Source organism: Aethina tumida, chromosome 5, assembly GCF_024364675.1.
Source record: "Aethina tumida isolate Nest 87 chromosome 5, icAetTumi1.1, whole genome shotgun sequence".
Classification (NCBI taxonomy): Eukaryota; Metazoa; Arthropoda; class Insecta; order Coleoptera; family Nitidulidae; genus Aethina; species Aethina tumida.
This window is the reverse complement of record NC_065439.1, coordinates 1,081,297-1,106,381: the sequence shown is the minus strand read 5'-3', so window position 1 is coordinate 1,106,381 and position 25,085 is coordinate 1,081,297. Positions and strand designations below refer to the sequence as shown.

The following is a 25,085-nucleotide window of genomic DNA, read 5'->3' as shown; positions in this document are numbered from 1 at the left end:
TAGACATTGGTGTCTAGATCTTTCCTGCACCTCTAAGGTTAACTTGGTATTGAACCCTCAAAATCTGATATTATCAACATATTCATTGCTTTTATATAATCATTAAATTTTGTAATATTTATTATAAAAATTTGGTTCTAGTTAAAAGTATGTTCCCCAAACAATCTGTATCTGGAAGAAGATATACTTTTAGACATTGGTGTCTAGATCTTTCCTGCACCTCTAAGGTTAACTTGGTATTGAACCCCCAAAATCTGATATTATCAACATATTCATTGCTTTTATATAATCATTAAATTTTGTAATATTTATTATAAAAATTTGGTTCTAGTTAAAAGTATGTTCCCCAAACAATCTGTATCTGGAAGAAGATATTCTTTTGGTCATTGGTGTTTGGATCTTTCCTGCACCTCTAAGGTTAACTTGGTATTGAACCCCCAAAGTCTGATATTATCAACATATTCATTGCTTTTATAGAATTATTAAATTTATTAATAGTTATTATAAAAATTTGGTTGCTGTTAAAAGTATGTTCCCCAAACAATCTGTATCTGGAAGAAGATATACTTTTGGTCATTGGTGTTTGGATCTTTCCTGCACCTCTAAGGTTAACTTGGTATTGAACCCCCAAAATCTGATATTATCAACATATTCATTGCTTTTATATAATCATTAAATTTTGTAATATTTATTATAAAAATTTGGTTCTAGTTAAAAGTATGTTCCCAAAACAATCTGTATCTGGAAGAAGATATACTTTTGGTCATTGGTGTTTGGATCTTTCCTGCACCTCTAAGGTTAACTTGGTATTGAACCCCCAAAATCTGATATTATCAACATATTCATTGCTTTTATATAATCATTAAATTTTGTAATATTTATTATAAAAATTTGGTTCTAGTTAAAAGTATGTTCCCAAAACAATCTGTATCTGGAAGAAGATATACTTTTGGTCATTGGTGTTTGGATCTTTCCTGCACCTCTAAGGTTAACTTGGTATTGAACCCCCAAAATCTAGTATTATGAACAAACTCATTGTTTTATAAATATTTTAATCAATGAGAGACTTTCCTTTGTTACAATAAGATTTATATAGCAATAATTATTGTGGTTATAACAATAATTCAATAAAATGTAAGATTATATAACTAATATATAAACATAAAACACTTAAAAAAGGAGTTGTTTAGTTAGTGTAAGTTTTTGGTTGGCAAGATTGTTTCGAAATTAAGATTGAAAAATTATTATTTTTAACAAAATATTCAATACTTTAAAACTGTAACATCATATCAATATTATTGTATGGTAATTTAAATAAAGTTATGTTTTTTAAAGAAGATTATTTATCTAAATATAGTTTAAATAAATTACTTTCTAATTATAAACATTGTTATTTATTAACTTAACAGTTAAATTAATAATTTCAATGAAAAATCCATCTTAAGGAAGATTAATGTTTGAGTCAGGCAACTTTTAAATTTTCTTTATAATCACAAAATATATGTAATAATGAAGTTGGAAACATTATTAAATTTATCAAAATATTTATTAAACATAATTATTTATTATTTTCAGTTGAGGTTCTAACAACAATTCAACAAAATGTAAGATTATTAGCCAATATATAAACATAAAAATCTTAAAAAAAAAGAGTTGTTTACTTAGTGTAAGTTTTTGGTTGGCAAGATTGTTCCGAAATTAAAATTAAAAAAATATTTTGAACAAAATATTCCTTACTTTTAAACTATAACATCTTATTAATATTATTGTATAGCAATTTAAATAATTTATGCTTCTTAAATAAGATTATTTATCTAAATATAGTTTAAATTACTTTCTAATTATAAACATTGTTATTTATTAAATTTTGATGCAGTTAAATCAAGAATTTCAATGAAAAATCCAACTTAAGAAAGATTAATGTTTGAGTCAAATAATTGTTTATTTATTTCAGTTGTGGTTATCACAATAATTCAACAAAACGTAAGATTATTAACTAATATGTAAATATAAAACACTTAAAAAAGGAGTGGTTTAGTCAGTGTAGGTTTTTGGTTGGTGGAACTGTTTCGAAATTTTAGGTTAGAACAATAGTTCAACAAAAAATAAGATTATTACCAATATATAAATATAAAACACTTAAAAAGTCACTGTAAGATTTTTTCGAAGAGGGAACAATTATTATTTATATGAAGATATGTTTTTTAAAGACTGTTTGTCAAAATTAAATGAAAATATTTAAATAATTACTTATTTATTTCATTTGTGTTAGAATAATAATTTAATAAAATATAAGATTCTGACTAAAATAGATAAGTAATATTATTTTAAAACATATTTTTATTCATTTAATTAAATTGTCTTACAATAATATTAATTAAGAGTGTTATAGTAAAAAAAAATAATAATTTCGAAACAATCTTACCAACCAAGAACTAAATGATGATTTGTTCTAATTAAAACAAGAATTTAAATAGAAGTCCCTAACTTAGACGGAGAGACTTTTCTTTCTTATGACAAAGTTTGTATTATCTTTATAAAAATATTTATAATCTTCATATTGTATAAATCATTATTTGTAAATTTTAATAGAATTTAATTAATTAATTAATTAATTTAATTTATTTTAACCAGAACTATAATTTCAATTAGCTATATTTTCAAAGAACCCTAAAATTTTTTTTACTATATTTTTAAGTTTCTTGATGATTAAGTTCATTTAATTTCGAAACAATGTTACCAACCAAGAACTTATGTGACTTTTTATTATATTACTTCCAAATTATAAACATTGATGCATATTAATATTTGTTCTAATTAAAACAAGAATTGAAATAGAAGTTCCTACCTTAGACAGAATAATGTCTTGATATCAGATAAAGGTTTTTCTTTCTTATGACAAAGTTTGTATTATCTTTATAAAAATATTTATAATCTTCATATTATATAAATTATTTGTAAATTTTAATAGTAACCAGAACTATAATTTCAATTAGTTATATTTTCAAAGAACCCTAAGAATTTAAATAGAAGTCCTTAGACAGAATAATGTCTTGTCATCAGAGAGAGACTTTTCTTTCTTATGACAAAGTTTGTATTATCTTTATAAAAGTATTTATAATCTTCATATTATATAAATCATTACTATTTTTGAGTTTTATGATGATCAAGTTCATTTTTTGTTTAATATTGAAAAATTATTATCTTTGTCGTAAAAAAAAAACCCAAGTACATGATCGAACGTGTCCAGAAAAACGAATAGTCGGATAAAATAAAACAACAGGAAAAAAGATTTTATTAAAATTCTTCTTAGCGTAATCGCATTGCCAAACATAAACAACGATATTCTCGGTACCCTATTGACATAAACGTTATCGGTAATCTTTATTATTCAGAACTGGCAATCGGGCCTTCCCAGAACCCCGTCTTTATTTCTTTAGTCCGAAGTTATCACCACAGTCACCTGTAATGAGTCACCGCACTACAATAAATAATAACAAGCGAAATTTCCAGGTAGATAGTCGGAAACGTAGGTCACGAATCAATACCGCCTTCGGTGGCAGAAGTGCAACCCCCCAAACAACGAATCACACAAATACGGCACAACGTCCACCAACTAATTAACCAATTAATTAATTAATAACGAAGCAAAAAAAAAAAGCCATCCGTCGCGGACAAGCGAAAGGTCATGCAACCGGCGAGTTCCCAGCGACGGACGGGCGACGCCCGATCCGGCAACGCCGTCCGCGTCGGGGGGCCGTTGTATTGGGTTAAGGACCCAGACAGGGCACGGTTCACACCGTCGAAATTGGCGCGTTCGTGCCGTCTCGGCCGGTTCCGGCGCGCCGGTGAATTTTCAACACTGCACCCCGATTAGATCGTAGCGTATGATGACGGCATGGTCAGTTTTCGACGGTTTTCGTTCGGCGACGGTCGGCCCGGTTCTGGTTGCGGGAGCGGTCGCAGTGGTGCACTGGTCGGCAATAGTACTACTACGACGGCCACTATCATTATTGCCGTTTATTTATTTATTTATTTATTTATTGATGGAGTGCTTGGTGCGTACGTTGTGTGATCGTCCCCCCCACAAGTCGGTTGTGTGCGCCGGTTACAGTGGCCTTATTTAATTCAACGGACTCTTTGGAGGCGACTACGACTACGGCGACGGCGGCGACGACGGCGGGTGGTGAGTTTTCTGCGCACACCGACGACCGGTCCGTCGCCCCTTATCACCACCACGAAGATAAGTATTTCCGTTAGTTGCCTATCCGGCGGACGGACCCGGTCTTTTTTCATGCATTCGAAAACGTTTCAAGGTTTCAGACTGGATGGCGGTGACGTCACTAAACCTTGGACTCGTTTTTAAAAAGGCCGTAAAACCGACGAATTTCCTGCGTTTCTGCAGGGGCCTTGGTGGCGAGAAGGTGACTTTCTCGTCCGGTCCGGCACAGGTGCATCGGCCGTTTCGTATTGTGCAATTTTCGTACGCGGAAAACGTGAGTATTGTGGATGTAACCTTTGAGATTTCAGCCAGGTAAAATTCGGCCAGGTCCTCCGGACGTGTTGTCAGGCGAGATTTCGGCCTGTTGCTATGGGTGCTACCTCGGTGCCTAGTCTAGTTCGTTTTTTTCCTTTAGTCAGGTACCTGAAGTAGCGCGCGTAGCGACAGTCCCCCTCACACACACACACACACACACAAACTCTCTCACACACATGCACAGCTGCCGTTTCTTCTCTCGTCTTCGCGTTGCGATTTTTTTTTTTTTTTTGTTGCTCTTTTTGGGTTTCTTCTTCGTCGAGCGCGCCCTCTGTCACATGTCTATTGTACTTCATCAGGTGCTCTGGTGATTTTTTCTCCCGACACCTGTTGGCGTACACTAACTATGTGGCCGTTTTCGTCATTCCCCCCCACGACCGCCAGGGGGTGGTCTCGGGGTATTCCCCAAACAATAATTGTTAAGCAATAAAATTGGCCGTTCAATCGAACGGAATTGATGTATTTGACAGTCGTACTTTCAAGTATCATCTCGATTCAAGGTTACTATTTAGCAATGTGATTAAAATTCGTTTGAGTTGTCCTCCATGATGTGTGTAATCGCATTTTTATGGTGTTCTGGGAACTCTCACTAATATTGATAAACTTTCGTTTTTTATTGCGTTAAATAGTTACAAGATAAATATTACACATGTAAAAATGTAAGTTGTCATGTTGTACTTTTATTCAAACGAAATTAAAACTAATTTTAGTGGATTTAAACGTATTGTATTTAAAAATTGTATTAATATTAGTTTGTAGAAATGTAAAATTTGTAAATCGTTCTCAATATTTATGTTACTTTTTATCACGGTGAATGTTCATATTTTATTTATATTTATTAAATGAATAATTGTGTTGTGTTGTTAACGTTAATTTTGTGAAAAAATTGTTATTTACTATAAACTGTTATTAAATTGTATATTTATATTAAGTTAGTTTAAATTTTTATTTATTGTAAAACCTTTGTTGCTACTGAAATGTTACTATTAATTATTTTTTGTGTAATTGATTTGTAAATAATGTTTTACAGACAGATTTATATTAAATTAAGGGCAATGTACGTAAATGTTTGTTTCTTATGACTTATAAATAAATATTGTGAGCCATTATGACGGTTTTTTATTGTTTTAATCCCCCCACCAACAAATGTAATTAACATACTTAATGTACATAAACTTTCATAGTATTTCACACCAAATTAAATTACGTTTTTTGTCATTTTATTTGAGTTGAAAGGCTTAAGTAAAAAAGCTGCTTTACACCGTAATCTTTAATTTTAAAAAGATTATATTTGAATATAAATTTTATATTAATTTGTGACACAAAATTGTATGAACATTTTTATTAATAATATCGTATTAAATACTAAAAACAACACTTTAACTAATACCACTCATATTAATGCTAATTCCTTAAAATATGCAAAACTGGCATTTATAATTAATTATGTTGAAAAATGTTTAAGCAAACCTATGTGTGACGCCCTCTATTGGTATACGAAAAAAGTGGCTTGCTATCCTAAAAGATTGCCACATTTTGTTTTTATTCACAAACTTCGTTGTAATTTTATATAAAATAAAATTTAATTAATCATTCTACAATTTAATAGTTCTTTGCATTTCACTCAAGAATATCATTAAAAAAAGTTTACAAATACTTCTATAATATGCGGATTTAAAGTTTAATAGGTGGTTCCATCTGTTGACCAGGGACATTATTGTGTTCAAAATCTTACAGATTTCAGTTTTAATAAAATTTGTAGAGAAAAAGGTTATTAAAAAATCTATATGTAATTTATTTTGTTTTAGGTAAAGTTGCAGAATCGGTCACTCTAAGGAACATTATCTAGCGCATGCGTCGTGAGGCGCTGATTTCGCGCTTCTTGAACATTTTGAAGTGCAGTGTTGTCGGTTTGCAACGGTCAAAATATTCGAATCATTTTTTATGGTTGAATTATTGTTGTGTTGTTGTGTATGTACTTTTTATTTTTTTGGTAAGTATATTATTTCTTCTAATTTGATGATTATGCTCATTATTAAAATATTATACTTTACAGATTATATTCTCATGGCGTTTTTAAATATATATATATATTATTCCTATTCTTCTGCTAATTACTTTCTTAATTTATTTGTATGCTCATTTAATATATTTTACATTATAGATCTTTCTCATTTTTGAAATATTTTACTTTTATTCCTTTAGTAAGATTATTTTTAATTTGTTAGCAGTCATATTTTAAGTTATCTTACTTTATAGATTATTTGTGTGCTGCATTTATTATTTTTTTGTACAATCTTAATTTATTGATACGGGTCGTTAATTAATTAATATATTTTACTATATAGATAATTGTATTGTATTTAATTAAAAATGTTTTTAATTTTTATTATTTTTTAATTTATTCCAATTTATTAATAAATTTATACTATATTTGCATTGAACAATTTTTTTCAAGTTACATAGACCATGACTGTTCCTCGGAAGATCTGTTTCCATCGTACCTCCACGAATTCATATGGAGAAATAAATTTAAAAATCATAATATGTTTATGAGCATTTTAAATTGTATTAGGGAGCAATATCCAGTGGAATAGATTTTTTTGTTTTAATTGATTATGTTTTTTATTACAAAATATATAAATATATCTTTTTCGTTAATTTTATATTAATGTTGTAAATTTACCTAATTTACCTTTGTAAATTTACCTAATTATTTAATAAAGAACTTTTAATTAGATCGTTAAACTACCAAAGAAATATAGAGTAAATAAAAAATGAATATACTAATTAATAAAGTGATTTGAATTTTATCTCTTTTCGAATTCAACCACATAAATAATATACATAGTCATACATGAAAAACATAATAAATTACATATATATTTTTCTAAAAATCATTTCTCTACATATTTCGTTAAAAATGAAATATGGCAACTATGCTGTCTAAAATCTCCGAAACAGACGATTTCAAATCCAGTTGACGCATGCGCTACAAATATTCCTTAGAGTGACCGATTCTGCAACTTTACCTTGTTTTATTTTGGAGAATAATTTTTCCAAAAAATAGAAGTCGAATGAAAAATTATATGGGTGAATCTATGTGCGGCGCCCTCTGTTGGCGTGCGCAAAAAGTAGCTCGAAAAACTAAAAAAGATCTGTATTTATTTTATTCACAAAATTTGTTGTAGATTTATGCGTATTAAATTTTAATTAACCATTCCACAATTTAATTGTTTTTTTTACATTTCACTAAACACTATACATTATTTTAAAACTTCCGACGAACTTAAAGAAAATATCCTAATTTTTTTGAATTGTACCTAAATTTAATTAATATGTAACAGTTTAATAAAATATACTTAAAAAAAGTATGTTTATTTTCCTTTCAAAATTATATACATATTATTAAAATAATGTTAATTCTATTAATTTCAAACATCTACAAAGGAACATTTTAAATATTTTGATAAATAGACTTTTAAAAATAATGGACAATACATTTTAAAATAAATAAAATATTAGTTTCCTTTCTAAACAGTTTTGTATTGAATAATAATAATAATAACAATGATCGAAATAATTTAAATTTTAATAGTTGGGAAGTAATAAGTATTATTGTTATTAATTATTATGTAATTTAATATATATATATGTACAGCATAATTATATTATTTATTTATTTTATAACAGTTTAATAAAATATACTTAAAAAAATTATGTTTATTTTCCTTTCAAAATTATATACATATTTTTTAAAATTTTAATTCTATTAATTTCAAACATCTACAAAGGAACATTTTAAATATTTTGATAAATAGACTTTTAAAAATAATGGACAATACATTTTAAAATAAATAAAGTATTAGTTTTCTTTCTAAACAGTTTTGTATTGAATAATAATAATAATAACAATGATCGAAATAATTTAAATTTTAATAGTTGGGAAGTAATAAGTATTATTGTTATTAATTATTATGTAATTTAATATATATATATATATATATATATATATATATATATATATATATATATATATATATATATATGTACAGCATAATTATATTATTTATTTATTTTATAACAGTTTAATAAAATATACTTAAAAAAATTATGTTTATTTTCCTTTCAAAATTATATACATATTTTTTAAAACAATGTTAATTCTATTAATTTCAAACATCTGCAAAGGGATATTTTAAACATTTTTATAAATAAACTTTTAAAAATAATGGACAATACGTTTTAAAATAAATAAAATATTAGTTACCTTTCTAAACTTAAATTTCATAGTTGGGGAGTAATATGTATTATTATTATTAATTAATATGTAATTTAATACATAATTAACTAAAACTAAATAATAAAATAAATTTGTTTCAAATATTTACTGTATGTTATATGTAGGGTATAATTATATTTATTTTCCTTCAAAATTATATACATATTATTTAAAACATAGTTAATTCTATTAATTTCAAACATCTACAAAGGGATATTTTAAACATTTTGATAAATAAATTTATCAAATTTAATTTTAAAGTAAATAAAATATTAGTTTTCTTCCTAATCTTAAACAAAAAACTTCTGTATTGACTAATAATAACCACAACAATCAAAATAATTTAAATTTCACAATAAGAATTCTTCATTCTTCAGAAAGACTTCTTTCTTTTTATTATTTTATTTGTTAAGAAAGGAAATGATAATATTATTTTAACATTTTACATTAAGAATTTGAAATAATATACTCATTTGTCATGATTAATTTTACTTGACACTCATTAATACATAATTTGTGTAATTGATTTAAGAAAAAGGACGTTTTAAGATGCAAGTAGGGTGTTCCTTTGGTGTCTATAGGGTCCGTCAGGTCTATAGGTACTTGGAGGATGTAGGCGGTACTGGAGGTACTTATTATATTTTAACTAATTGTCAAAAATGTCATTGAAATAAAACCACAAATTCATCCCAGTCAATAATTCCCCATTATCCCCAAAATTTCCAGTCAGAATCTAGCATGCTATTTCGAACTTTTGTCGCCACATTCATTTTATTATGGTAACTCGTATAAGCGGCATTAAAAACCAGCAAAAACTATGCGCTTCACTTTTAGCATCGGCAAAGCTGAGGCGGAACATTTCGACTATTACGTGTTCGCCCAACAGTGGCCGGCCACAACGTGCACCAAATGGAAGTCGGGCGGCAGCTTCAAATCGTGCAACTTCCCCAACATGCAGGTGTGGACGGTGCACGGCGTGTGGCCGTCCCGCCACAGCGACCGGGGACCCGAATATTGCGACGCCAACGACACATTCTCGCCCGCCAAGATCGCCGACATCGAGACCGATCTGAGCAACCAGTGGACCGATGTGCAAGCGAAATCGGACCGGTACCAGTTTTGGGAGTACGAGTGGCGAAAGCACGGTACCTGCGCCAGCTTCGACTCGGTTTCGGAGTACTTTCGACGCGGGCTGCTGTGGCAGGAGGCGACTTCGTTGGCGCACGTCTTTAGGACGAGTGGATTACATCCATCCAACGACAACTTTTATGATTTTAATGATTTTTTTGAGGCTGTGTCGCGGCAAGTCGGGACCGAAGCCTTAATTAAGTGCCACCAGTCTAGAGGTCGATCTCTTTTGCATGAAGTTAGGATATGTTACAGCAAAAACTTAGAAACTATGGACTGTCCTAAATATAAATCGGATTGTGGCAATAAAGTCCTATATTTGGATTATCATGAAGCTTAAAAGCTCAACAACTTTTTCTTCATATTATAGTAAATGTCATGTTCAAGAAATTGATTACCATTGTAATTCTAAGAAATGTAATAAATTATTTTTATTAATTCCACTTTGGTTCCCTCCATTCTTTCAGCTTCTTCAATTTTAAGAGTAGCTGCTCCACCACATTTAATAATATTACTTGCATGAATTACCTTATTTTACACATCCAATTTATTGTCCAATAAATTACTGGAAGATACTTTACATAATAATACAATATATAATAATGGTCCAATCAGTGATACTAAATTGAAGCAAGTTACAAAATTAATTATATCAACAACTTGTTTCTCATTGTGAGTAAAATTTAGGCAATGGGATTGTCCCCATCCACTTATTCACCGGCTTCAATTATCGACTGAGGTTAACCTTACCTGGGCACCAAGATTTTGGCCATAGCTTCATGGGCTGGATCGATACATTTTATGTTTTAAACTGTCGTAATTTAATTTGATTTGCTGCAATAATCTGTAAATGATGTTTTGATGATGCTTTTGAATTTGACGATTTTTTTGATTGGGGACAGTTCTTCTTTTGTGACATTAGGGCTTGTTTATCTGTGTCATTTCTGCAGAGTTAATTGAGTCTAACTAAAATATATATTAAAAGAAAACTTACTGATAAATAAACAATATATTAACTAACATCAAACTTGTACCTTTGAACTACATACTATGTCATATTTCTATGATACAAACAATCTACAAAATGACGGATGATTGTCGGAGTAGTTCAAATAAACACTGAGAGGGCTGTACTGGTTTGTTATTGTTATTATTGTTGTCTTATTGTTGTATATGCTTAACAATTTTCCGTTTGGTTTCCAACATGTTCGACGAAATAAACGAAATGTCGCCCGAATTATTAGAACTGGACGCAAGCGCCACCGAAAGCTCACTACCCGATAAATCTAAGGGTAAATACGAGGCCGTCTACAAGAATTTCGTGGCATGGCAAGCGACACAGAAAACGAAATCGTTCTCCGAGAACGTCCTGTTGGTTTACTTCAACGAACAAGCGAAGAAGTACAAGTCGTCGACGTTGTGGGCCTTCTATTCGATGCTCAAGAGCACACTGAACATCTATCACAACGTACACATCGAGAACTACACCAAACTGTTGACGTTTTTGAAATGCAAATCGGTGGGCCACTGCCCCAAAAAGGCCAAGATTTTCACGCCGGACGAAGTGAATAAATTCATCAAAGAGGCACCGGATGACAGCTTCCTCATGACGAAGGTTAGGTTTACGACAAACCATTCTTAGGTAGCCTTAACTGATTTGTTTTCAAGGTGGCTTTGATCATGGGCCTTGTGGGGGCCTGTCGCATTCAGGATTTGTATTCTTTAAAGTTCGGCGACATACAAGACTACAATGGGGCGCTGATCGTGAACATCCCAGTGAGCAAAACAAAAAACAGACCTTTCACTGTGTCGGGTGAATTCTATGTGATCTGCAAAAAGTACATGGACATCCGTCCGTCCCGGTCTAAAAGCTCGGCATTTTTTCTGAATTATCAGAACGGCAAGTGCGGCATCCAAAGAGTGGGCATTAACAAGCTGGCCTCCATGGGGAAACAAATTGCCACGTATTTGAAAGTGAAAAATCCTGAACTGTATACGGGACACAGTTTACGGAGGTCGTCCGCAACGATTTGCGTCGGCGGTGGTGGTTATATTATACCTGTTAAAAAGGCTGGACGCTGGGTGTCAACCACCAGTCACGAAACTAATACAGATGATGACAATAAGTCAGATGATGGGAACGAGATTATAAATGAAACGATTTCAAGCTCCAGCAGTAGCATCAACAAAAGCAACGAACTGACGGAACATTCAGCCCCAGCCATAGACTTTGTTAATTGCAACAACGTAACTATTAGTTCTTTACCTTTTGTACCTATTTATTGTTAACTTTGTAGGAAGACTTTGAGTCTAATGATGGTCTGATGGAATATTTCATAAATGAAAACGAACCTGACCAATCAAAGGAAACAAATAATTCTCTACAATCAATTAAATCGGAGCCCGAATCACCGTCTTCGACTCCATCTCCTATAGTTAGGGCGTTTCATGATCCGGAGGGTAAAAGTATACAAAATCAATCTGGAAATGATGATGATTGTGACCCCTTCTGTCGGTCAGTATAATTATATAAATTAACAATTAGTTTCACTTGCCTTTTCTTTCTTTTACAGCATGGTTGCAGCCGAGTTAAGACTAATTAAAAATCCTTCAATTAGAAGGAGAGTCAAAACTAAAATCTTTAGTATTTTAATGGAGGAACAAGAAGCGGATGATTAAATAAATAAAAAGACTAAATGAATTAAAAAAATTTATTTCGAATGTTTACTGCATGTTATTTGTACAGCTATTCAGTTATAACTATATAATTTATTTATTTTATAATAGGACAATAAAATATACTTAAAAATTAACGTTTATAATACTTATAAAAATCTATACATATATATTATACCAATTGGGAAGCCTTTGATCCTACTGAATTTTGAGAGAGACATCATGTAAAAATATTTGCAGTATGATAGATAACAGAAATTAATCTAATTTAAGGGATACTGACCCTCCTCATAAAACAAATAAATATAATTTCTTTCTAAAATTTTTATATCAGATTTATGCACTGACATGTGACTTTTTAAAACATCTACATTTGGAAAATTACACTTGTGGCATACAGGACAGATGATTGGTTTTGTATGTATACATTTCATTTCATAATTGTACAATTTACTAAGAACAAATGATTCTTTACATTGCCACTTACAATAAAATTTGATCTTCTTGAAAACATAAAGTGTTTCATCCAACTGTATATAAGCATAGTGACCAGGACATGATGGACTTTCCATTTCATAGGCATATTTTTTGTGGATTGCATCTTTTGCAATTGAGTCTTTGAGTGAATTTCGCTATGGTCACACTAAAAGTGTATGTTATATTCTTTGAATGATCAAAGTGTCGCCACAATATCAAATAAACATTCAGTTCTAAAATGTTCGTGTACAAAATTGCTGTACTACATAGCTTATATTTAATGCAAATTTACTGGATGTAAATAGATTGGGAAGTTTATAAAAGTAATAATTTCTTAATACATTTTTGTTAATTAAAATCATATAAAATTAATTATAATACAATAATGTATGTTAAAAATATAATAATATATTCAGCTTTTAGTATTAGATATTTACTCTTTTTTAATAAACATTAAAAATAAAAAAAATTGGAAATACATTCATACCTTTTACTTTCTAACATATTATTTCAGTCGATTCAGTCCATTAATTACCAAAATTTATAGACAAAGTGTCTAAAAAAATTTTGCTAGTATGATTTCTTCAGTTTTCATGCCTAAAAAATTAAAAATTAAATTTTTTAAGTGATATTTTGTTTATAAAAATATAATTCGATGCTTTTCAATTGAAATGAAAGAACAACAAATACAAATTTTATGAAGTTTCAAATGGGCCACTCTGTATATTAAATAATTAATTAAATTAAAAACGTATTCAAATAATTAGCAGGTATTAATCAAGGATCAGAAAAATACACATGCACAATTAAAATTATTTTTATTTATCGTTCTATATTAAATTAATATTACTAATAAACTATACATAAAAATAAACAATTATGATTACAATTACTTTGTAAGATATTTATTATTATAAAGTATTATCTTTTTTGAATACAGTAAATGAGTAAATGAATGATTACACATCCACACATAAAAGAGGCTTATTTACAAATTATGATGAACTTTTTTCTCATAGTTTTCATGACAAAAACTTCTCTAAAATTTAGACAGCAAAAGTATATTTTACAAAACTTTTTAACAATCAAATTCTTCCTGTTTACAGATAATTAAATTTAAAAAATCTAAAACTAAATTAGTGTGTAAATAGTAAAGATTTAATTTAGGAATATCAAATTGAGGAATTTATATCTGTCTGTCTTTATGCTTATTTTGTAAGACGCTATTTTAGCAAAATTCGTTTGTATATTTTGTTTCTTTACTTCAGATTTATTTAAGTAAATCTCATTTTATTTAATTTATTTAAGTAAATCTGAGTTATTCTCAGGTTTCTTTAGGAACCAAACAATATTTGCCAAAAAGGAAGTTAGTTGTTTGTGTAGCTATTTATATTTATTTTCGTGTGGCTGCATTATCTATTCATAAAATGTTATATTACAAGAGGTAAGTATAAAACAATCCATCACAATTGTTAAACATACAATAATATATAAGTATATACATATATAATTAATTTGTTAATATTAACAGTAGAAAATTGTCTCATTAACGTTAATTAAATAGTGCCAAATTAACTGACAAATTGATTACTTAAAGTAAACCTACTTAATAAATATACCATTAAGTGTTTAAAATACATATTATTGCTTACTTTTTAAAATATTTTCAACACTTTTTGTGACTTTGTCATTTAAATATGTGTTTAAACGTAAATAATACCAAATATTTCGTCCCATTTTGTCTTTTCGGTTAATATCGGCTCCTTGTTCAATGAAAAATTTAATTAAATACAAAGACTCGTTTTTAGCATTTAAGATGGCTGTTATTAATGGAGTTATACCATTTTTATCCTCTTCATCGATTCCATTTTGTTCATTATTGCCAAAGTGAGACATCAAAAGTGAAACAATTTGTTTCATAATTTCCTCCTTAACCCCATTATTTAAACTTAAATAGTGCCAAATATTCCTTCCAAGTTTATTTTTTTTGCATATATTTGCACCATTGTTCATAAAGAAATTAATTAGATATATTAAAGTGTCAGTGCCATTTTTAATAGCATTCATCAGTGGTGTTTCTTCAATATAACTTCTTTCATCGATTCCGCTTATTTTACTATCGATTAACATTTCGGCAACATTTTTCATTCCTTCGTTGTTTAGATTTTTATTAATACCTAAATAATGCCAAACATTTTGTCCGAATTTGTTTATTTTTTGAATTTGAGCTCCATGATTTATTAAATATTTTATTAAGTCTGTTGATTCATTTCTAACTTCTTTAATAGCAATCATTAGAGGTGTAATTTCATCTTCATCTCCTTCATCGATTCCATTCATATTATTACCATTAAAACAAGACATTATCATTCCGGCCACACTTTTCATTCCTTCGTTGTTTAGCTGTTTATTAAAACATAAATGATGCCAAATGTTTTGACCATATTTATTTGTTTTCTGAATCTGTGCTCCGTGATCGATGAAATATTTTATTAAATCTATTGATTCATTCCTAGCTTTGTAGACAGCAATCATTAACGGTGTAATTCCAGCTTCATCCTCTTCATCGATTCCATTAATATTATTATCATTAAAACAGGACATTAACATTTGGGCAACATTTTTCATTCCTTCGTTGTCGAGGTTTTCATTAAAACTTAAATGATGCCAAATATTTCTTCCGAATTTATTTATTTTGTCAGTATGCGCTCCATGATCAATTAAATATTTTATTAGATATGTTGAAAAACATTTGGCATTTTGAACAGCAATCATTAACGCTGTATTTTCATCCATATCTCCTTCATCGATTCTATTTGTATTACTACCCTTAGAATAGGACATTAATATTTCGGCAACTTTAATTATTCCTGCGTTGTTTAGATTTTCATTAAAGCCTAAATGATGCCAAATATTTCTTCTGTATTTATTTATTTTGAGAATATATGCTCCGTGATCTAGGAAATATTTTATTAAATCCATTGACTCATTTCTGGCTTCCTTAATAGCAATCATTAACGGCGTATTTCCATCTTCATCTCCTTCATTTATTTTATTTATATGATTGGCTTTAAAATAATACATTAACATTTCGGCAACGAGAACCATTCCTTCGTTTCTTAAGTTTTTGTTAAGACCCAAATGATGCCAAATATTTCTCCCGAGATTATTTGTTTTATAAATTTGTGCTCCATTATCGATTAAAAATTGCATTATATGTGCAGATAAATAATTTCTGGTACTTTGTGCAGCAATCATTAACGGTGTATTTCCCTCTTCATCTCTTTCATCGATTCCATCTATTTCCTTATTATTAAAACGAGATATTAACATTTCGGAAATATATTTCATTCCTTCGTCGTTCAGATTTTCATTAAAAGCTAAATGATGCCAAATGTTCATTCCATATTTGTTTATTTTGTGAATTTGTGCTCCGCAATCGATGAAATATTTTATTAAATCTGTTGACTCATTTCTCGCATTATGAGTAGCAATCATTAACGGTGTATTTCCAACCTGATCTTCTTCATCAATTCCATTTATATTCTTATTGTTAAAATGAGACATTAATATTTCGACAACATTTTTCAATCCTTCGTTGTTCAGATTTTTATTAAAACCTAAATAATGCCAACAGTTTTTTCCAAATTTATTAATTTTGTGAATTTGTGCTCCGTGATTGATAAAATATTTTATTAAATCTGTTGAGTCATTTCTGGCATTAATAGTAGCAATCATTAACGGTGTATCTCCATCTTCATCCCCTTCATCGATTCCATTTCCACTAATATCATTAAAGGAGGACATTAATATTTCGGCAACTTTTTTCATTCCTTCGTTGTTTAGATTTCTATTAGAGCCTAAATAATGCCAAATATTTTGTCTAAATTTATTTATTTTATGAATTTGCGCTCCGTGATCAATGAAATATTTTATTAATTCTGTTGAGTCATTTCTGGCATTAATAGTAGCAATCATTAACGGTGTATCTCCATCTTCATTTGCCTCATCGATCTCATCTATATTTTTGCCGTTAAAACGGGACTTTAAAGTTTCGAGAACATCTTTAATTTGTTCGATGTTTAGATTTCCATTACAAAATAAACAATGCCAAAAATTTTCTTTAAATTTATTTATTTGGTGAATTTGTGCTCCCTGATTGATAAAATATTTTATTAAATCTGTTGAGTCATTTCTGGCCCATTTAGTAGCAATCATTAACGGTGTATTTCCATCTTCATTTGCCTCATCGATTCCATCCATACTTTTACCATTAAAACGGGACTTTAAAGTTTCTAGAACATCTTTAATTTCTTTGATGTTTAGATTTTCATTACAAAGTAAACAATGCCAAAAATTTTCTTTAAATTTATTTATTTGGTGAATTTGTGCTCCCTGATTGATAAAATATTTTATTAAATCTGTTGAGTCATTTCTGGCCCATTTAGTAGCAATCATTAACGGTGTATTTCCATCTTCATTTGCCTCATCGATTCCATCCATACTTTTACCATTAAAACGGGACTTTAAAGTTTCTAGAACATCTTTAATTTCTTTGATGTTTAGATTTTTATTACAAAGTAAAGAATGCCAAAAATTTTCTTTAAATTTATTTATTTGGTGAATTTGTGCTCCGTGATTGATAAAATATTTTATTAAATCTATTGAGTCCTTTCTGGCATTAATAGTAGCAATCATTAACGGTGTATTTCCATCTTCATTTGCCTCATCGATTCCATCCATACTTTTACCATTAAAACGGGACTTTAAAGTTTCTAGAACATCTTTAATTTCTTTGATGTTTAGATTTTTATTACAAAGTAAAGAATGCCAAAAATTTTCTTTAAATTTATTTATTTGGTGAATTTGTGCTCCCTGATTGATAAAATATTTTATTAAATCTGTTGAGTCATTTCTGGCCCATTTAGTAGCAATCATTAACGGTGTATTTCCATCTTCATTTGCCTCATCGATTCCATCCATACTTTTACCATTAAAACGGAACTTTAAAGTTTCTAGAACATCTTTAATTTCTTTGATGCTTAGATTTTTATTATAAAGTAAACAATGCCAAAAATTTTCTTTAAATTTATTTATTTGGTGAATTTGTGCTCCCTGATTGATAAAATATTTTATTAAATCTGTTGAGTCATTTCTGGCCCTTTGAGTAGCAATCATTAACGGTGTATTTCCATCTTCATTTGCCTCATCGATTCCATCCATACTTTTACCATTAAAACGGGACTTTAAAGTTTCTAGAACATCTTTAATTTCTTTGATGCTTAGATTTTTATTATAAAGTAAACAATGCCAAAAATTTTCTTTAAATTTATTTATTTGGTGAATTTGTGCTCCCTGATTGATAAAATATTTTATTAAATCTGTTGAGTCATATCTGGCCCTTTGAGTAGCAATCATTAACGGTGTATTTCCATTATCATCTCCTTTATCGATTCCTATTCCACTACTATCATTAAAAGAGGACATTAATATTTCGGCAACTTTTTTCATTCCTTCGTTGTTTAGATTTATATTACAGCTTAAATAATGCCAAATATTTTGTCTAAATTTATTTATTTTATGAATTTGCGCTCCGTGATCAATGAAATATTTTATTAAATATGTTGAGTCATATCTGGCCCATTGAGTAGCAATCATTAACGGTGTACTTCCATCTTCATCTGCCTCATCGATTCCATCTATACTTTTACCATTAAAACGGGACCTTAAAGTTTTTAGAACATCTTTAATTTCTTTGATGTTTAGATTTTCATTACAAAGTAAATAATGCCAAAAATTTTTATTAAATTTATTTATTTGATGAATTTGTGCTCCCTGATTGATAAAATATTTTATTAAATATGTTGAGTCATTTCTGGCATTAATAGTAGCAATCATTAACGGTGTAGTTCCATTATCATCTCCTTTATCGATTCCATTTCCACTACTGTCATTAAAAGAGGACATTAACATTTCGGCAACTTTTTTCATTCCTTCATTGTTTAGATTTCTATTAAAACTTAAAAAATGCCAAATATTTAAACCGTTTTTATTTATTTTGTTAACATGTGCCCCATGATCGATTAAGAATTTTATTAAATTAGTCGATTCGCCATTTCTGAGGTGACGAATTGTATACATTAATGGGGTCATGTTATTTTCATCTTCTTCATTAATTTTTATATTTTTTCCGTCGTCACCAAAACAGTATTTAATAACTGAAGTGATTGTATTTGATTCTATCTTGTATAGATGTGGTGTCCAAACCAAATATTGCCAAATATTCTGTTTATTTGAAAAATGGATATCTGCTCCATTTTTTATAAAAGTATTCAATAATTGTTGAACATTCTCACCCTGTTTAAAATTATACTCTAATGTTTTTATGTTATTACAGTCATTGTTAGTAATAGGATTATAAATGTCATTCACATATTCTGATAATAAAAAGTCGGGTTCATTAATTTTATTTGATCTACTTTTATGTTTTTCTTTTAAAGTACGTTTAAAATATATGTCTTCTTTTATTTTTTTAATATGTTCACTTCTTTCGAGGAATAAAATGCATTCCAAAGGTTTTCTATCATTTCGATCAATGCAATTTATTAAATGTTTAACATTTGTAAGATAATTACAAATAGATGACATAATAAATTGATCGTTTACAAATATATTATTAGCAAAATAATGCCAAATGTTGCAATAATTGTTATCCTTTAAATGTAAGTTTGCCTGATAGTTGATGAGAAGTTCTATAAATCGAAGGGATGATTTTGAATGTGCGTATTTTACTGCCAACATTATAGGTGTGGCCCCATCTCTGTTTGAGGCGTTAATATAACTTTGATCGCATAACGACAGAAATTTCGGTAATACTGATATGATTAAATTGTTCAAATCGTAACCGATTTTTAGAGCCAACTTGTGAAGGATGTTTTCTTCACCGTATTTTTTACAAATATCTTTAGCTCCATTCTCAATCAACATTGAAATTAACGAAAGATATTTCTCATGATCATTTTCAAACGGATTCCATTCTTCAACAGCAGTTTCCAAAATAGTTGATTCACATAATCCTGAGTTATAACGTTCATTTATTTTAAACAATCCTTTTTGCAAAAGTATTTCCACTATTTTTTGACTTCCATTTCGTGCACAGAAATTTATAAGAGAATACTTTTCGTGTATATTCTGCTCTAAATTTAAGGAAGTTGATACTTCTTTTTCAAAGTCTTTAGTCCTAATAAAGTTATTAAATCTTATTTTTTTAAAAATATTAAAATAAGTAAATGATTTATATTCAAATATAGTGTTAAATATAGTTCGATAATCACAAGTCGCAGAAACAATTATCATTTCGGTTATAATCTTTTCATTTTGCCAAGGAAAACGTTGAGGGTAATAGAAGAAGAGGTGCTCGACAAAATCAAAGCTTCTAGAATTGAGTGCGTAATCCAAAGGGAATTTATTCCAGTTGTCTTCGGAAAATTTAATGTCTTTATTTTTTACTTCACTTAACAATTGACTAAATATTTTTTCTGAAATAGTGAAGTCTAAGTAAAATTTATTTACATGTAACTGTGATACATTATTTCGAAAATACTTCCTGAATATTTGGGAGTGACGATGTCCATATGACGATGCAATGTGCAAAACAGTTCGACCAAATTTGTCTTTTTTCCGTAAACATTCTTCGTCCCTTAAGTAAGCTTCTATGTGATTATTGTTCTTTAATAGTAATGCCGATTGTAATTTTAATTCTCTGCAAGTAATAACATCAAAGAAATATCTCACTTTTAATAAATCCTCTTGTTCGTACAATTCCTTAATTATAAATGGTGATAAATTTTTTACTATTTCTGTTAAGAACTTTGCACAAAGAAACTCCGCATAAGTCTTATGCACAAATCGAGGATTATCGTAGCTATCGAATCCTGTGATAATAAAATTTACTTTATTATTTCCTTCAAAGCCAGATTTTACTTTGTTTAGTTCAGATATGCTGACTTCAGGTATAAATTGTAGTAACGTTGTGCCCAATAAAAATTTACATGCAAATTTTTGTAAATATATTTCATTTCCAAAAAAAGATAAAGATGAATGTTTTTCTAAAAATTTTTCATACAGAAACAATATGTTGATGTTGTCTTTATTTTGAAGAAAATCATCAATATTTGAAAAAATGTCGACAACATGTTTGATTTGCAAAGGAATACCCATTAAAGATTCTTCCACGTTGTCTTCTAGTACTTGAATCAGTTCATCCAATTTCTTATCGTCTTCAGTTTTATAAGATTCTTTGAAAAAGTTTCTTCTGTCCTCGCGTGATAAATTTTGTAAAGAAAAATGTAGACAGTCACAATTCTCTTCAAGTGTTTGTAACTTGTGTGTTCTTGTTGATATTATAATTTGCAAATTCAAGGATGAAAAAAAATTAATGACGTTGCAGTCCAATTTGGCTTCATCAAAACCATCCAACAGTAACATGACTTTCTGCTCATTTATATTGTGTTGTATCACACATTTAAGAAATTTTAATCTTTCTTCATCATTCTCACCATTTCCCAAATGTTTAGTTAAACAGTTTATGTAAGCATCGTTGTCTTGATCAAGTTGATTCATTTCTTCATAAACAGAATCTAACTTGAAGTAAATAGGCAACTTTCCATTTTCCAAGAGTTTCCTTTGAAATTCGTCCATTAAATAACTTTTTCCCATTCCTGCATCTCCAGAAACCACCTTAATCATTATATTCGGATCATTAATCATTGTTTCTTCATCTAAAATCGTTTCCTCTAAATGTCTTCCCAAATGATCTATTGAGCCTTTGTGCGCATAAATCAAATATTTCCCATTAAATTTTAACAAATAACAGTAATTTCTGTTAATATTCGAAATTTTTTTTTTAGTTATTTTTATTGGCCATTTTGAATTAACAATGTTAATATTTGTGTATTCTGATTCCTTTTTAAGAAATTGTGCTAGATCTAATTTTGAATCGTCATCGTGTATTACAAATAAAATGTCGGGTATTTCAAATATCGAATCAGTGTATAAATTTGTTCTTAAACTTCGTGGTATATAAATATCATGTTTATTTATCGAGTTGTTGATCGTCAATGAGCCATTTAATATTGCTAGCAAAATATTTGGTGTTATAGATTCCATTGCCAAATCTTCATCCCCAATTAAAGCATTCAGTGTCCGATCTCCGTCACCAACTTTTATTTTTAATCCATTCAAAAAGTTAATTTTGGTTGCTTCGTCAACATTTTTGAATAAAGACAAGTTATTAAAGATTATGGCGTCTTTGGATATAAGTGGGTGATTATCGTCAACTATCAAAACGAGAGATCTTCTGTTATTGGCAAAATGTTCCAAGAAGAAATCGATATTGTTTTTGTATTCGGTATAATTGACAATACTTAGGCATCTTCCAATCTGCCATAAAACGATTAAAAGATCTTCGTAAGTAAAAGGTTTCTGTTTGTGAGACAAATATTTTTTAATTTGACTATCTTGAAACAATGTATTGAGATCTTTTTGTGGAATTTCTTTACTATAATGATTAAAATCGCATTTATATTTTTTCAGTTCACTCATAAAACATTGATTTATCAAACTTATAAATAATTCCTGATAATTATTTTCGATAGTTATTAGTGTTGTATTTTTCAAAACAGTTTTAAATAAATTTATTACGGTGTCGTTTAAAATGATGTTGGTGTTGTTATCAAAAATAAAAGCAGGTCTTAAAATACATTCGTTAAGAACTGAACGAATTTCATCTGCGGTAAATGGTTCAGTTCTTCCTACAACACTCTCAGAGAAATATGAATAAAGAACCTGAATCTGATTAACATTAACAACATTTTTTAAATCATTCGCTAACATGTCCCTGCATTGAGAATAAGCAGTCTGTTTGGAGAATAAGTACAAGTTTTTGTAAAATTCCGGAGTCTCATCAGCCCCATTTACATGTTCAAGTTGGAACACTTCTCCGATTCCGGTACTAAACTTATTCTCCAAACGTTCTCCTTCCTCATCTCTTACAATTTTTTTCATGTTTTCAGGAAGTCTAACATTTGAATTGGACAAAACTATAATGTTTAATTTCAGACCTTTTTGAAAATGATTCTGATATTTTGGTACAAGTACATCGTTATAAGTTTTTTCGTATTTTTTGTATTCCAACGATATGTTGCTTCGTTCTGCTTTATGTTTGAGTTGCACACAGGTCATAAAGCGATTATCTTCGTTGATAACGATGTCGTCCAAATCACCGTGGTCTTTCGCGTTGTAAACAATATGGAAGTTTCGAATCGTTTTGTCTAATGCGCATCGAATTGCGAAATGAGTCAGGATTGATGTTTCGTATCGGTCTCCTAATTTGGCAGCTTTCTGAAATATTTATAGGAGCGTCACACAAATGGGTCATACCGAATTTTTAGAGGGGAAGAAACGCAAACATTTGTATGACTTCTTTAAAAAAAGTTTCAAAACGGTAATACTCACCGGATCGCCTCTTAATTTTATACTGTCAGTCCCATTATTATCCATCTGAAAAATAAATTAATTTTATTACTAAGGTATATTATATTTTTGTTTGTGAAAGGGGTGTCTTTAGATCAATGCCAAGGCAAATCATTGAGTCAATGATCAATGTGATCAATATATGCGATATGTTTGTCTTAAATTTATTAATTCTTATTTAATTACTTCAAAACGTGCACCAAACATAGAAAACCTATGAAACCTCGTTTCATTTTGAATGTAAATGGCTAAATTAAAAATATGTGTAAGGCTGTAATAAAATAATATACAAATAAATTTACCATAGGTGAATCGGAGTCCTGACAACAATTCCCTTCGGAGCCACCGTCTAAACCATCCAACTGAACTTGATTAGATGTTGGAAGAATATTATCATTATTGGGCGACGACGTTGACTGTACAAGCACCGGATTGTAAACCTCGCAGATGTCGGTCTATAAATTAATAATATTACATATAGTATGCAATATTCATTTAATTTAATTAATAAATTCCAATTAAATAAAATTATAAAAACTTACCGAGCTATTTTCATCTGACATTTTTCATCCACACCTTAAACATTTTAAAAATATTTTTAGTATTTAAACTTATTTATTATAAGATATTTTATAACCATCATAGACATAATTGGATAATTTGAATAATGTGTTATGAAAATTGTAAGATATTCAATTAATTAGTTTCTGAAACAGATGATCCAAGAATTTCCAACCATTTGATTCATTATGGAAATGGACAACAACAAGTCAAATAATATTGATAAGAAAGTGATTATGTTAAACTGATTGCTTATTTTGTTAACATTAAGACATTAATATGAGAAAAACCTAATACAAAAATTGTTAAAAGTTTTTTATTCTAATATTTGTTACTAAAGTTTCCAGAATTAATTCGATATTTATCCATAGGGAGGAGTAGAGTCACCAACTGCTCAAACCTTATCTGACGTTGTGGCTGACAAAAATACTCAATGTGTCATCAAACAGATAACTAAACTGGGTGTGTACACCTTGAAGGTTATCTTACAAAATTTTTAATTCTGGTAAAAAATGACCAGATATAAAAAATAGAGTAAAGGAAGAAGTTACTTCAACGTACAAGCTGACACACATCCTCCTACAAATTTGGGTTGGTGATTTCATTTCCTCACTGACATAGTCTCTAGTTACATATTAAAGTCATGTTTGTGCAATAATTATCATCTTTTAAAATGAAAATTGTACATATTATAAAATAATCAACAATAGAGATGATCATAATGGAAAACGATGGACAATATATGGTACGATGTGATACGATATCACCACTTTTTTCCAAAAGTAATAATTACCTGTTCTGTTATTGATAAAGTCACAAGATTTTAAACAGCCTGAAATCACCATGGGCACAACTAACAAACAATTGTTACAATATGAATATATAATGTAA

The 25,085-nt window shown here is 29.2% G+C and overlaps 2 protein-coding genes and 1 long non-coding RNA gene across 3 annotated transcripts; 2 read left to right on the top strand and 1 right to left on the bottom strand.

Annotated features, from left to right (window-relative positions):
* The first annotated feature begins 9,274 nt into the window (after positions 1 to 9,274).
* On the top strand, positions 9,275 to 10,390 carry LOC109606561 (ribonuclease Oy-like). The gene is made up of 2 exons (XM_020023102.2): positions 9,275 to 9,598; positions 9,654 to 10,390. Exons 1-2 carry the CDS (start codon positions 9,558 to 9,560, stop codon positions 10,285 to 10,287), a joined length of 675 nt encoding a protein of 224 aa, XP_019878661.2. The 5' UTR covers positions 9,275 to 9,557; the 3' UTR covers positions 10,288 to 10,390.
* On the bottom strand, positions 10,364 to 10,969 carry LOC126265570 (uncharacterized). Its single transcript, XR_007548077.1, has 2 exons — positions 10,698 to 10,969; positions 10,364 to 10,512 (listed from the first exon to the last, which is right to left on the bottom strand). It is a non-coding gene; the product is annotated as an uncharacterized LOC126265570 (long non-coding RNA).
* An 87-nt stretch (positions 10,970 to 11,056) lies between these two features.
* LOC109606560 (uncharacterized) lies at positions 11,057 to 12,782 on the top strand. The gene is made up of 4 exons (XM_049967272.1): positions 11,057 to 11,562; positions 11,616 to 12,194; positions 12,245 to 12,462; positions 12,521 to 12,782. The coding sequence occupies exons 1-4, from the start codon at positions 11,152 to 11,154 to the stop codon at positions 12,624 to 12,626; spliced, it is 1,314 nt and encodes a 437-aa protein (XP_049823229.1). The 5' UTR covers positions 11,057 to 11,151; the 3' UTR covers positions 12,627 to 12,782.
* The last annotated feature ends 12,303 nt before the right edge of the window (positions 12,783 to 25,085 follow it).

Excerpts from the sequence above, each read along its gene's own strand:
- LOC109606561 (XM_020023102.2), top strand. The coding sequence starts at position 9,558 with ATGCTATTTCGAACTTTTGTCGCCACATTCATTTTATTATG. Across the intron at positions 9,599-9,653 it reads GCCACATTCATTTTATTATG|CATCGGCAAAGCTGAGGCGG; the intron begins GTAACTCGTATA and ends CTTCACTTTTAG.
- LOC109606560 (XM_049967272.1), top strand. The coding sequence starts at position 11,152 with ATGTTCGACGAAATAAACGAAATGTCGCCCGAATTATTAGAACTGGAC. Across the intron at positions 11,563-11,615 it reads ACAGCTTCCTCATGACGAAG|GTGGCTTTGATCATGGGCCT; the intron begins GTTAGGTTTACG and ends TTTGTTTTCAAG. Across the intron at positions 12,463-12,520 it reads GATTGTGACCCCTTCTGTCG|CATGGTTGCAGCCGAGTTAA; the intron begins GTCAGTATAATT and ends TTTCTTTTACAG.